The 15,597-nt window shown below is 41.4% G+C and overlaps 1 protein-coding gene across 9 annotated transcripts in view; it reads right to left on the bottom strand.

Annotated features, from left to right (window-relative positions):
• The window catches only part of EDC3 (enhancer of mRNA decapping 3), a 68,150-nt gene that overhangs the window by 12,497 nt on the left and 40,056 nt on the right, over positions 1–15,597 (bottom strand). For all 9 annotated transcript variants that reach the window (XM_027858245.1, XM_027858253.1, XM_027858252.1 and 6 more), the window contains one exon: positions 1,655–1,808. In XM_027858245.1, coding sequence (XP_027714046.1) covers positions 1,655–1,808 — 154 coding nt within the window. The remainder of the gene's footprint in view (positions 1–1,654; positions 1,809–15,597) is intronic.

Raw genomic sequence — 15,597 nt, 5'->3', positions numbered from 1 at the left:
GAAGGAGAGAACAAACAAGGAGTGGGGTCCAGGGACGGGGAAGAAGATAGATGGTGGGGTCCTCTCAGGAATAAAGTATCAGAGCCTATCTCTAGTAGAGTGCTCTAGATCAGGGCTTCTTAAACATTTTCCACTCATGACCCATGACCCCTTTGCACCTTTTGGCAGCGTTCATTAGCAGTTGTGTGGCCTGAGGACGTGCGCAGCGCAAAGTGTGCATGCTTTGTGTTCAGAACCAAGGCTGCAGTGAAGTTGCAAGATGCAACACAGACAAGCGCTGCCCGAAACACCTTGGATTCATTACGCATTTGATTTTTAATTATATCTTGGTCGTCGTGCATTCAGAAACCTTTCACTGTTGCCAAATTTTTCATGACCCCCCATGAGGTTTAACAAGCACTACTCTAGATAAAGAATTCTATGTGGGTTCTGAAAAGCAACCTCAAATCCTCTCCAGGGGTGCTTTCCAGGTGGGACTCGGAGGGGAATGTCATGATTAGTTAGAGGATATCTTTGATGACCCTACTCCCTTTCGCAGGAGCTCACTCCCGAACATCACCAAAGGTTCAAGGTTCTGCTCCTCATGATGCCCTGACATAGCTGAGGCAGTGATTACAGCATATTTAGGCAGAGGACTGGCACATTCAATGGGAGAAAGTCATCAGAGAGGGTTGAGGCCTCAGTTCTCTATCCCTCCAAGTGAGGGGGTTGGCCTTCATTTCTCAGGTCCATTGAGATGCACGTCTAGCTCTCATGACCTATACAGTCATATTCAAAAGAGGCCTTCTGCCATCCAGCCTTTGTCCTTTACTTCTTCAGGATGCTGATGCTTCTTTAGATTAAATGAAGTCTCACTAGGCCACTGACAACAGTGGGAGGATCTGGAAACGCTGTGGGACAAGAGTAAAGGAGACCTCACAGGTCCTCAAAGAAGGCTTCAAGGTCTACAGAGAGCTTGGATGCACCTGGGTGAGGCCTAGGCTTTCAAAGAGGCTCAGCAGATGCCTTTTGGACTCTCCGAGGGGGTTTTATGTTAAGACTCCAACCCTACAGACTTCATCTGAAGAAGTTAGAATCTTTCTCCTCCCCCAAAGTCAGCAATGTCATTCATAAATCCTTAGGAACAGTATGCTGTTTGTGACAGGCCAAGGGAGGGAAACCAATTTACAGCTAAACCCATTTTATTCCCACCTGACTTGCCTTGGGCTTAGAATAAGGAGGTAGAGGTACCTAAGCCCACTGGACATTATGGTAGCAAATCTTGGGTGATGAACTTGGGACAAGTTCACAAACAGAACTTGAGGATATCCCAGAGGGCAGCCTTGGGGCCACAGATTTCAGTCATGAAAGGACAGACTGAAGAAATGATAACTGGGTGATGGAGAGGTAAGGTGAGAGCAGATAGGAGGAAAGGCCTTGGAAACACTATAAAGGAAAAGCAACTCTGATCACAGGACCATAAGGAAGAACCAAACTAACTCCCTGGCTGCAAAGTGGGCAGCTATTTATTCCAATCACTCAACAGGATCGTGTTAAGCACGGTGGCTCTTCTGGGCAAGGCACTATGTGGTGGTGAAACATTAAAGATGTTGATCTCCAAACCCCAAGCCCCACCCTTCCCCTAGCCCCCCAGGTTCCAGAGACACAGACTCGCCTGTTAGGTCCTCCCAACAGGGTCAGGGCCATTTGGCTGGCACAAACTCCAGTCATCTCCAGCCTCCGCTCCAGTGTCAGGCCATGCTTCTCAGCTACCGATAACAGCTTCTTGTGCAACTCGTAGGAGACACTTGGCACAACCAACCCCGAGTCTGTGACTCAGAAAGGAAGTGGAGAGAAAGGAGAAAGACATGAGTAAGGGCAAAGGATCCAAGACAGGCCTGGAATATTCAGGTACAATCATCTCATCTTCTGAGCCTTGGAATAAGTTACGTTTTGATAATTTTCTAAAAGCTCAAGAAGCTAAAGTAGAATTGACTTTCAGCTTTGACTGCTAAAGTGAGTGTAACTGAGAATAACAACTTAGTGGCCCAAATACAGACCAGGCCCCAAATAAGACCTCTTAGAAAACTGAGGTACAGAAGCACACACCCAGAGGCATCTTCTGAAAAATTATACCAAAATGCCATATAAATATATACATGTGAAAGGTTCTCTTCTTAACATTTACTTCAACTCATCATGGACATTGTCTTCATTTTCATCCTTTGTGCTTTTTTTCATCTTGTACACTTGTCGCACCTCAATAACAAGTGCGAACACACACTTTAGACAAGCCTGATTTAGAAAAGAAGTTCAGTCTGTTTAGGACCAAAACAGTACAATGAGGAAAAACAGTCCATATTTATCCAGTGACCTTGTAGTAGCACAAATACAATCCCTCTCATTTTACAGATGACAAGTGGAGACAAAGGGAGGTGACGAGCTTTGTCCCCAGTCATAGAATAAGGGGCAGAAGTCAAACTTGGATTTTCTGATTCCAAGTCTCATACTTTTTCCCACAGTGAATGTAGGGGTCCACTTCTTACTTAAATTCACTACTGAGGTGTCTATCCTAACAACTTCCAGGGCACATGTCTGACAGTGAGAAGTGGAGAGAGACTTTCACTGAGAAATTAAGATACATCCACCTTGACAGCGTTTTGTCAAGGCATTTCTATGCCTCGTTCCCCAGAAGCACTATCTTAAACTGTCAAAAGAACCTTAGGAATAGAAGTAGAGTAGATGCTCAAACATCTGCCATCCCTTTGCCACTTAATGGCAATACCACGTCAGTTGTTCATCTTTCTCTCTTCCATGTCAATAGTTTTTCTTTTCCTAATAAGAAACTGAGCTAGGCTTTATGTTTTCAAGCAATTTTTCAACCCTGCTTTTCTGAAGTGAGTGCAGATTAGACTCAGAGTTTTACTTAGCTATTAAAAAAATAATGAACATATTTTCTCTAGTAGAAATGGAAATAAATGTGTAGAGAACAGCAGGATGGTATTCCCGTTAACCCCCAAAGCAAAACATTTATTTCAATCATTTATTCAACAAACATTAGGTACCTACAATGAGAAGTACGCTGTTACATTCTGAGAAGAAAAAAAGATAAATAATACACGATAGCTACCACCTTCCAGAAGAGAAGGGTGGAGGGGGTGGTGTTTAAACCATATACACAAATACATAGGTTAGACCAGAGGTCTCCAAAGTTATCTGGCCTACTGCCCCCTTTAAAAAAAAAAAAAATTACTCAGCACCCCCCCCTTAGAAATCTACTTTCTTTAACCCTTTAACAAGATTTTGAAATTTGTGTCATTTCAAAAAAATAGAACATATTTTTTAAAAATGATGTATCTTTTTTTTTTTAAAAGGCAATCAGGGTTAGGTGACTTGTGCAGGGTCACACAGCTAGTATCAAGTGTTTGGTCTGAGGTCAGATTTGAACTCAGGTCCTCCTGACTTCAGGGCCGATGCTCTATCCACTGCGCCACCTAGCTGCCCCCAAAATGATGTATCTTAAATTTAATAATTTATTGTAAATTTGTGGGCTGTTTCCTGTATTGCAACTTTGATGATGCAATATTGTGTCACATAATCATACAGTACACATAAACAAGTATATTATAAACAATATATGCACATATTCCTGCTGATGCATGCTGGACTTCCCAACAATGGGCAACATGCTTGCCTTCCAACACTTGCTTGTTAAGGTCTATTGGCAGACTTGACCACTGATCAGTTATAACTTGCATTTTATGCGTTTACTTGGAAAATAATGAAATCGCTATGACTTTAACTCTGTTACACAACAGATGAAACATGTATAACAGTTTTTAAAAATTTTATTTTCTTCTTTCCTTATGCTTCCACTGCTCCCTTATTTTTATTCAATGCCCTCCAACTGCACCTGAGGCTACTACCACCCCCTCATCGTTCCAGCACCCTGCAAGGCCCACTTTTGAAACCTTTGGAGTAAACTATGATAAATCTACAAGACTATAAAATGATGAAATTGGATGAGGATGAAAAAAATTTCCAGCTATGGGAATTAGGAAAGACTTCATGAAGGAGATGCCATTTGAATTGGCCTTTAAAGGATGAGTAGATGCACTTGTGGACATGGCCAATGGGAATCTGTTTTGCTTTATTATGCATATTTGCTACAAAGATTTTCTTTCTTTCACTGAGGGGGGGTGGTGTAATGCAGTAAGGAGAAAAAAATATATATACTAGAAAAAAATTTAATTTAAAAAAATTACTGAAAAAAATTCTCTCAAATCTTACCTTCTCTAAGTCTTTCCCAGTCTGTCTCACCTCCACTGCTAGCGCCTTCAAACTCAGATTATCTTTCATTTACACTATTATCTTGTGTGTACACAGATATTTGCATATTGTCTTCCCAACTAGAATAAGTTTCTTGAGGGCAGGGGTCCTTGCATTTCTTTTTATTCCCAGAATTTGACATACAGTAAACATTTAAATATTATCTCATTTGAGCCTTACCTCTGTGAGGTACGAGTTATTATTATCTCCATTTTACAGATGAGAAAACTGAAGCCCAGAGAGGTTAAATAACTTGCCCACAGTCAAACAATTAGGATGTGTCTGAGGCAGGATTTGAACTTGTCTTCCTGATTTCAGGTGCAGAGTTGGAAGGGTAAGAAGTCAACAGGGAGATTAGGGATGGGAGGGAAACAAATCTGAGATTATGAACAGCTTGAACACAGCCATGGAGTTGAAAGTGTGGGGGCACACTGAAGGGAAAAGGGAATCATCACTTTCCAGATGGCGGGAATACAGAATAGAAGGGGGGATAGTGAGAGAGATGGCAGGAAATTTAATATCCCCTCACTTCCATTTTATTTTGAAACATAAGAAAACAGCCATCAAAAAACAAAAACAAAAAACCAAAAAACTGAAGACTCAGACTTTCCTAGACAGCAAAGGCAAAAATGGTAACGTTGAAAGTATGTGGTCTGAATTCTAGATATTTCACACACTAGTATCCAATTACTATTCCTGGGCCTTGGGCAGCCAAGAAAGGAAAGTAACTAGCAGACTTAAGTCAGATTCTGTAAGTAACTTCAATTGCTTGGTCATCTGAAGTTGTCCATACCCCATTAGGGGACAACACTACTTTTAAAATATCAGAGCTGGCTGGTGGTCAGCAGAGCAACAGCCAAAAAGCCATTACAATACAGACTAATGAAACAAAAGAGACTTCACTTTGACTTCATGGATGCATGATCTCATTGGTATGACATTCACTTGTAAATGAAACTAGAAGGACAATAACAAACAAACAAGAAATGGAACAGATCAGCTGGCGTTTCTACGGCAATCTATTCTCATCAACACTGACAATGCAATCAGTGGTATTAGCACTTACGAAGTTGGCAAAAGTAGCTGGACATACAGAGATACAGGAGAAATCCAAGTTTAAAGTAACACAATTTACAATAGATATACTTTAGCCCCAACTTCCAAATTGAACGTTCTTCATAACAAAGAAAGCAACCAATATAGTGAATATGGCTAACAATATATGCAATATTTTGTCCTTACAGTCCCTGACTTCTCAAAAGAAGATCTAGGTGTTTCATTCTCTCTTCTCTAGGAATCTTGTTGGTGATTAAATTATTCTGAATTCAGCCTCCTTTTTAGGGATTTTTCATTTAAACTTTTTTAGTCACTATGTATGAATACTTACTGTTCTGATTCTATTTATCTCACAGCATTGGTTCCTAGAAATCTTCCCCATGCTTTTCTGAATTCCTCCTATTTCTATGCCACAGTGGTGTCTGGTCATTCCCCAAGCAATCAATATTTGTTTTGTTTCCAATTCTTTGCTACTATTTACATTTAGGAGAGCTTTGTTTCTGTCTTTGATCTTCTTAGAAGACAAGAGCCCAGCAGCACTGGGTCAAGGGGTCAAAGAGTTTCTCTTCTTGCACATTTCCAAATTATCATACAGAGCAATGGACTAACCTAAAGTGCATTAATTAATGTAAGATAACAACTGTAAGACTACCCAGGGATCAATCTTCAAGCTATCTCAAAAAGAAGCAGATTCAAAAAGAACTGAAAAAAAAAAATCACAGATGGTACTATCACCCCCAAAATGCAGACTGAGAAGACATCAGCAACAATCAGACAAGTCAACTGTCTGCTCTCATCTGGATAAAACCCTCTTATGGATAGTCTATGAATATGTGACATATTTTTGATGAAAACACAAGAAGGAAACAAAGGCTCTCATAGTCCACCATCTTGTGTTTGCTGATCACAAAGAAGCAACCGATGCTATAAAACAAAATGCAAGGCTCTGCTACAATAAGCCATCTGCCAGCATACATTATCAGACACTATTCCATGACAGACCTCCAAGAGTAAACTTTGTGCAGTGACTCGCTCTTGACATCCGGCAATGATCACCAAAAATCTTCAACAATATAATTAAGATGCCCTGCCCCAAGTTCATACAGAAGAAGGATTCTCTACTCGCAGAGAGATGGTACAGGTGCGCTTATTTGTAGCAGGCATTTTACTGACTGTACTGGGTGTGGAAACACTAGGAGTTTCCAATGGGATATGTATTGTTTCAAAAGAAAAACCAAGCGAATGAAGAACACATACTGTACAACTTATATAAATGAGCTGAACAGACAACCCACTGGAAGTCCATCAATATATCTTGCTGGGCCCACAACTGAATAGGAGGTGGTGATGGGGCTGTATCACATTGGGAAAGAGCTACAGAACTTTCAGTAATTTTAAGTAGCTGAATGCCACCAAGTCCCTATTCTTAACATCAATGTTCTCTGGTGATACAGCATGACTGTGATCATGGAACATGATGATTGTGGAAGAGTTACAATGTAGGTGATGCAAAACGCAAGGGAAGAATGACCACAGCTTCTCTGAGGCATCTAAGTTAACCAAGTGCATCATAGTCAAGAGCAATGTGTGTGTGTGCAAAAGAGCAGGAAAGACATTGCCAAGGACAACTGTGATTATGCAAAATTGAAAAGCTTAGGGGCAGCTAGATGGTGCAGTGGATTGAGCACCGGCCCTGAAATCAGGAAGACCCGAGTTCAAATCCGGCCTCAGACCAAACACTTGACACTAGCTGTGTGACCCTGGGCAAGTCACTTAACCCCAATTGCCTGGGGGGGGGGGGAACTTTTGCACAACAAAATCAATGTAGCTAAAAGTTTAAGTGAAACAATTAACTGGCAAAAATCTTTGCAGCAAGTTTCTCTAATAAAGACCTGATGTTTTCTCTCTGTGTGTATTATACACACACACACACACGCACACATATATACAAAGCACACATAAAAACATACACATATATAACACACACATATATACATATGTTACATGCATTTATAAAAATGACAGTCATTCCCTTACAGATAAATGGTCAGAGGAACTAAACAGTCTGTCCTCAAAGGACAGTGATCAACAGGCATATAAAAATGCTCCAACTAATAATTAGAGAAACATAGATTAAAACAATTCTGAGGTTCTACCTCATACCTATTAGACTGGCAAAGACAACAAAAAAGGAAAATGACAATTGTTGAAGGAGCTGCAGGAAGACAGGCAAACTGGTACATTGTTGGTGGAGCTATAATTGGTCCAGTCATTCTGGAAAGCAACCTGAAACTACGTACCAAAAGTTACTAAACTGTGTCATATCTTTTGACCTAGTGATATCACTACTAGACCACATTCCAAAGAGATCAAAGAAAAAGGAATACATCCTCTATGTACAAAAATATGCACAGCCATTCTTTTTTGACAGTGTTGAAGAAAAGGAAACAAAGGGATATGCATCAACTAGAGAAGAGTTGAATGAATTATGGTTGAATAATGTAACAGATTATGTGAGAAATGGAAAAGGCAGCAGACTTAAAAGAAAGCTAGGAAGACTAAGTGAGTAGAACCAAAGAACAACATTTTAAGAAAACCTTTGAAATAACAATATCAAGAATTTACATGGTATGTTGAGGTTAGCAAAGCACTTTACAGAGTTAACTCTGATATTCATAACAACCCTGGAAAGTAGTTGCGATTATTATCCCCATTTTACAAATGAGGAAACTGAGGCAGAAGGAGGTTAAGTACCTTGCCCAGGGTTACGTGGCTAGTAAAATCCTGAGGCAGAATTCAAACTCACGAACTTCTTCCTTAACTCCAAGTTCAGCGTTCTATCGACCATACCACCCAGCTGCCTTAAATATTGAAAGACTCTAATTGATGCAACTACTGACCCCAACTTCGGAGGGCTGATGACGAAGCTACCTACTGACAGAAAAGTAATGGATTTGAGGGGCAGGATGAGACATACGTTTTTGTACATGGCAAATGTGTGGATGTGTTTTGCCTGCATGTTTATTATATTATTTATAAGGACTGTTTTTCTTTTATTCAGTGGGTAAAGTTATTTGGTGAGTAGGAACCTAGTCAAAATGCTGCCCAAAAAAAAGGGGAAGAAAATAATAAAGGTCATGAAATCTTTTTTTTTTTTTTGAGACAATCAGGATCAAGTGACATGAAATATCTTTTTCAAACATTAACTTGGGGGCAGCTATGTGGCACAGTGGATAGAGCACGGCCCTTAAGTCAGGAGGACCTGAGTTCAAATCTGCCCTCAGACACACAGCACTCACTAGCTGTTAACCAACTGCCTCACACCCCCCCCCCCAAAAAAAATTCACTTGAAGAGATGTTCAGAAAGAATCAAACAAGCAGGACAGCTTTGAGAACAACATGTTGAATTGATTATACTTTTTTTTTTTTAAGCAAGCTGTATGCAGTAGGAGATTCAGAGTTTCACATGTATCTTGTTTTCTATTCGACTCTATATATGGAAACATCCAGATTTTTTGGGTTTAAGTTCAAAATAAAATAAAGCTAAAAACCTGAAATAGCAGAAGACATCATCAAAGATGCATATGTCTGGAAAAAGAGGTGACCTAGTCACATGATAGTGCAAGTGAGAGAGAATACACAGACAGTTTGAATACTAAATACTAGATGAACCAGAGGAATGCGTTCAGTCCATTGGGTAGCTCCTCCATGGAAGATATTTGCAAAGACCTGCACCTGAAGCCCATGGGGTGAGATGTGGGACAAAAGGTGCTGGAAGGGTGACTCTTCTTTCCATTGCCCTCCTCTTCTTCTACTGGTACTCTAACAAAGAGTGGGACACACAGCAGGCAGTCCATAAATATCTGGGAACTGATTCAGAAAAGGGGCTCTTTCTGGGAGTGTTCCTGGTCAGAGTGAACCTCAGCATTCAATTTCTAGCCCCTCATTGTTTACCAGACAGCCACAATATTTCAAAGTGATAGAGAAAATCTTCTATTTCATTCAACTGGCCTTGGGATAGAAAAAGACAACTCTGAGAAAACCTAGTTTGTAATTTTCACCTTTAATTTCCAGGACAGCCAAATATTCTACCCTTCCAGCCTCTCTGCTGAAGGCGCCATTAGTGGTACAGCAGGTGTAGCTCAACCTTTGCATGTTAACAGCTGATTAAAATCACCTTTTTATAGCAGGTCCTATACATGCACTCAGGTAACACATTATCAGGACTAATTAGTAACTGTTGGAGGCTAGACGAAAAAGCAGAATGAATTCGACCTCTAAACCTGTCAGACAAGTCACGCACCGGCCGGTCTCTTTCTGGGAAGTCACACAAAGTTCAGCTTTCACTCTGCTCCATTCATTTTTTCCCTCATTTATCTTTTCTAAATCCCACAGCTGATGGTGAAATGGGAAGTGGGTGAGGGTCCAAGCTACCTGACTGAGGCAGTCCAGAGCTCCACAACTCTGGGATTTGCACGGTCCACCCAAGAATCCCTGTCTGTTCTGGTGGCCAAAGCTCAAGAGTTCTTTTCACTCCCAAAGACCTTCAAGAGGAAGGATTCAAGGATGATCCTGAGATCTGCTACAAAGTATACTTGGCTGTGTGATGCTTCCTCGGACACAACCAAGAGTCACTGCCCTGGCTGGAAACTACAGCTGCAAGCTACATGCCTGTCATCACCTCATCCACCTGTGTTTACTTAAAAGGCCACTACTACCAACCAACTAGGAGGTAGGGAGCAGGAAAGCAGCGTGCTAACACACAGGCCATGTTTTTGTAGCCCAGAGAAAGATAAGGCAAACACACTCCCATAATATTGTAGCATGCAAACTACAGGCCCATACCAACCTTACCCTAATTGCTCTCTGACAGGAATGTACAAGCACCCAAAACGCTTCTCTCCCAATCCCACATGTAAGGCCCAACCAGTCAGACTGGCTTATCCCAATCAGGCCAAGGGAGTGAGACCTACTCGAACAGTGTCAGGAATCAAGGGCCTAGTAAGTACAACTTACCAATAATAATGCCACCAAAACAAAAAAGAGCTGAAGACTAACCAAGCCTATGATGTTCGGATTGGAATTCTGGTGGATCTTCATTTCATTGTTTGGAAATCAAAGGAGGCCCCATGGCTTTTGTTAATATTAACACATATTTTACACCTGCCTGAGAAACAAAGGCAATATAATTATAACCATTTCATGACTCACACAGCATTTTTGGAGATCTGATTAATTCCAGGATATCACAAACATTTCCTTAATGCACTCCATCCCAAACAGAATTTTATAAAACTGCACAGATCATTCCCACAGCATGAATCGAGTGCCTAACTGATTCATGACACACCACCTTCTACTCCTGTTGCTACACGTGCCCAAACATCATTTCCTACTCCATCTCCCTACCATGTATAATTCTGCAAAGGAACTTTTTTCACGCCTTTTCCTCCAATCCAGAATAAGCCTGTACCTTCTCACATCCTTCTATTTCATGTTCATACTCTTCAGCTTTTTCTCATGCTCCTGTGGAACACAAGCTACTACACCTTGACCTCTCCATCCCACCTAGTATCATTTGGCAAACTGTCCACAGGAAATGCTTCTTAGATTCCACAACCATTCAGATATGCATGAGTCAGCTTAGACCACTATCCACGACACTGTACAACAGGAGGTGGGTTAGTCCTAGGTTGTATCAGAGGGTCTTTAATTCCAAAAAACAACAAAAGGACATGGTTGGAATGCTGAGGGTCCTGAAGACACATGGCATCAAGGCCCTAGAGTTTTCTATTCTGCAATGGGATTAAGAGACAGTGTACCAACCACCAACCTAGCTGAAACTGCGGGACAGACAGGAGGCAGCATGTGCCAGGCAAATCTAACCACCATCTCTCCTCAGATCTTTTTTTTTTTCTTGGTGTGTGTGAGGCAATTGGGGTTAAGTGACTTGCCCAGGGTCACATAGCTAGTAAGTGTTAAGTGGCTGGTCTGAGACCGGATTTGAACTCAGGTCCTCCTGACTCCAGGGCCGGCGCTCTAACTACTGCGCCACAGGACCCTGAGCCCAAGAGCTTTGGGAATAACATTCCTTCTAGGCCAGGTCCCTCAGTCATCATTCTGGGAAGCAATCCTATGCAGATGTAACCACAGCTCCTGAAGAGCCAAAAAGGAGACTTCCTGCCACCAAATTCCTCCAGCACCGTCAAGTAGTTCAACTTTAGGAACTGATATGATCTTATCAATGGAATTCACATCTGCTTTGCTGCTACACAGTAAGGTCACCAGCCTTCATCTGATGTGCAGCTGAAAACCTTCCAGGTGTGTCATCTCCTCCATCAGAAGAGGAGTGGGGATGGTCTTATTTTTCTATTTGTATCCCCAGCGTTTTGCATATAGTTAATCAGTTAATAAATGTTTTACTCATCCATTCACTTATTCAACAATGGAATTAACATAGATGAAGCACCAAAAGTAAGTGCAGTTATGACATTCTCCACTCTGTATTTATACTAACTATACAAAGTACTAACTATAAATACTAACTAAACCTGCCAAATTCAGAGATCTCACTCTTCCCCATTAAAGTTCTACTAAACAGACTAGCCAAGCAGGAAAAATTACATCTTATTCTGGCCCAAACTCATTTTTGTGTAGAATCATCTCTTTGGGCTTGTACTAGTGTCCTTCAAGCTTGGACAACCCAAATACACATGAACAGTTGGTAAATATTCACCTTTGTTGTTGCTGCTGTTGTTTTAGTCACTTTCAGCCATATCAGACTCTCCATGACCCCATTTGGGGTTTTGTTGGCAAAGATACTAGAGTGGTTTGCCCTTTCCTTCTCCAGCTCATTTTACAAACAAAGAAATCGAGGCAAACAGGGTTAAGTGACCTGCCCAGGGTTACACAGCTAGTAAGTGTTTGAGGACAGATGTGAATTCAAGAAGATGAGTCTTTCTGACTGCCCAGCACTCTATCCTAGCTGCCCTGATTCACATGCATCACATGCTGTAAGAGAAACAAAAGAAGTACAAAACCTGATCTGTGCACTCAAGGAGTTTACAAATCTAATCAGAAAGAGTGGCTATAACATAAACGACAGATTTAGAAAACAACTACCATATTGGTATCAACTGATCAACAGGTATTAATGAAGCACCTACCATGTGCCAAAAAGTGTCCTAGAAGTCAGGGGTACACATACAAAGATGAAACACTGAGCTTTTGACATAACTTTCTGTGCACAAAGAGCTCACAATCTAGGGACACATAAGGGGTGGCACTAGCAGCTGGAGGCCCCAGGAAAACTTCCTGAAGCAGGGGTAAGAAGGGAATATGTCTGGAGCACATCAGTCAGCCAGGGCAGACACAGAGACGGGTGACGGTATGATACAGAGGAAGAACAGAGAGAGGGCCAGATGGGCCAGAGTGCAGGAAGGGGAGTATTGTCAGGGAGCCTGGAAAGACCGTGTTGGGGCCAGGTTGTGTCGGGCTTTAAAAGATGAACAGTTGGTGTTTTCTCCTAGAGGCAACAGGAAACCACCGGGGATTGACTGAACAGAGGACAGATACTGGTCAGTTGTGTGCGGCTGGCTGGGCTGGAGTGAGAAGAGATGTAAGGTAGGGAGACCAATTAGGAGGCTCTTGCAATAATCTAGGTGAGGAGCAGTCAGGGCCCGAAACAAGTTGAAGGGAATGGAGATAAGGGGTCACAGCAAGAGCTGGCAGTGGACTGGCTATGAGGGTGTGGAATCAAGGCTAATGCTGAGGCCAGGAACCCAGGAGGATGGAAGGATGGCCTTTGACAGAGATAGGTGTATCTGGAAGACGGGAGGGTTTAGGGGAAAGACAATGAGATCTGTGAGTCACGTGCACACAGTGAGAGCTCACCCAGGGAGAGTCAGTGAGGTTCCTGAAAGTGGGAAGGGAAAAGAAGGTATGGGACAAACCCCAGGGGGGGCCCACCTTTAGGGGCTTTGAAATGAATGATACGTCAGCAGAGGAGATGAAGAACGAGTACAACAATTTCAGGTTATACATTTCCCAAAATTATGCTTATAGAAAACTTAAAAGAGGCCTATAACTGCACTCTCTCCATATATTATGGTAAAAAGAAAACAATGAATAAAACATCCTTATTTGGGCTGGAAAAGAAAAAAGCCAAAAAGAAAAAATATCGTAAGAAATGTTTACCTAATGGTTCTGTCTCATTATTTTTCAGAGCATCCCAAAATCTGCAGCTTTCCAGGTACCAGCCCTGCTTGCCTTGTCTACTAAAGTGCTTCTCCAATGGCTCCTTGTGGTATAAGGTGACGACAGGTTCTTTTTTGGCAATCGGGATTTAAGTGACTTGTGGAGGGTCACACACCTAGTAAGTGTCTAAGGTTGGATTTGAACACAAGTCCTCCTGACTCCAGGGCCGATGTTCTAACTGTGCCATCTAGGTACCATGGGTTGGTTTTTTTTTTTTTAATCTTATTTAATATTTTATTTTCCCCCAATTACATGTAAAAACAATTTTAACATTTTTCCCCCAAATTTTGAGTTCCAAATTCTCTCCCTACCACCCCTCCCCCGACACTGAAAAGGCAAGCAATTTGACATAGGTTATATGTGTGTAGTCATGCAAAACACATTTCCATGAAGTCACTCTGTGAAAGACAACACAGACAAAAAATAATAAAATAAATAAAAAGTATCTTTGATCTGCATTCAAGCTCTACCAATTCTTTTCTGGAGATGGACAGAACTTTTTATCATAAGTCCTACAGAACTGTCTTGGATCACTGTATGGCTGAGAATAGCTAAGTTATTCACAGTAGATCATCATACAATATTGCTGTTACTGTGTACAATGTTCTCTTGGTTCTGCTTATTTCACCTTACATCAATTCATATAAGTGTTTCCATGTTTTTCTGAGAGTATCCTGCTCATCATTTCTTTCTTTCTTTCTTCCTTCCTTCCTTTTTAGGAAATTGGGGTTAAATGACTTGCCCAGGGTCACACAGCTAGTAAGTGTCAAGCATTTGATCTGAGGCCAGATTGGAACTCAGGTCCTCCTGACTCCGGGGCTGGTGCTCTATCCACTCACTGCACCACCTAGCTGCCCCATGCTCATCACTTCTTAAAGCGCAATAGTATTCCATCACAATCATATGCCACAACTTGTTCAGCAATTCCCCAATTGTTGGACATCCCCTCAATTTCCAATTCTTTGCCACCACTAAAAAAGCTGCTATAAATGTTCTGTTTATAGATAGGTCCTTTTCCTTTTTGTTTTTTATGTCTTTGGGATACAGACCTGGTAGTGCTATTGCTTGGTCAAAGGATATGCATGGTTTTATGGCAATTTGCCCACAGTTCCAAATTGCTCTCCAGAATAGCTGAATCAGTATACAAGTTCACCAATAGTACATTAGTGTTTTAATTTTCCCACATCCCCTCTAACATTTCTGACCATGGGTTCTTGAAGGCTATACCAACAGAATGCAAGCTGTGCCAGTTTCTACCAAGCTGGAAAGATGCCAAGTTCAGGACCAGTGAGGGATTACATGCCTATTTCCTGAGGATCAGAGGCTGGCTGAACGATGAACTTCTCAGCTGTAGCAACTCTAACAGATTAGTTACAGAAGAGTTGCCATTTGTATTGGTTAAAGAAGTACCCACACCTATCCCAACAACATTCCTGAGCCTGAAGTACTGATAGAAGCACCAACCTCACAGAATCACAGATTTAGAGCTAGAAGAGACTCAACCTGGCATCAATGACCTTTTTTAAAAGAATATTTTGACAACTGTACTTCAATGTAATTGGTTTCCTTTGTAATACTATGTGTTTCATCATATGCATTTAAAAACATTATTCTGAGAAAGGATCCATAAGCTCCACCAGACTGGCAAAGGGGTCACAAAAAAAGTTTAAGATCTAGTGTAGAGGTTCCCAAAGTGGGCAATACTGCCCCCTGGGGGGCACTGGAATGATCCAGGAGGGTGGTGGTAGCCTCTGGTACATTTGGGTGGGGAGACGTTAAATAAAAATAAGGGGGCGGTGGAAGTGTAAAGAGAGAAGAAAATTTTGAAAAAACGTTTGTACATGTTTCATCTGTTGTGTAATAGAGTTAAAGTGGTAGTGATTACATTATTTTCCAAATAAACGCACAAAATGCAAATTATACCCCATCAGTGGTCAAGTCCACCAACAGGTCTTAACAAGCAAGTGTTAGCAGATA

This window comes from Vombatus ursinus, unplaced genomic scaffold, assembly GCF_900497805.2.
Source record: "Vombatus ursinus unplaced genomic scaffold, bare-nosed wombat genome assembly UNPS02012811.1, whole genome shotgun sequence".
Classification (NCBI taxonomy): domain Eukaryota; kingdom Metazoa; phylum Chordata; class Mammalia; order Diprotodontia; family Vombatidae; genus Vombatus; species Vombatus ursinus.
The sequence above is the reverse complement of the archived record's forward strand: the minus strand, read 5'-3'. Positions and strand labels throughout refer to the sequence as shown.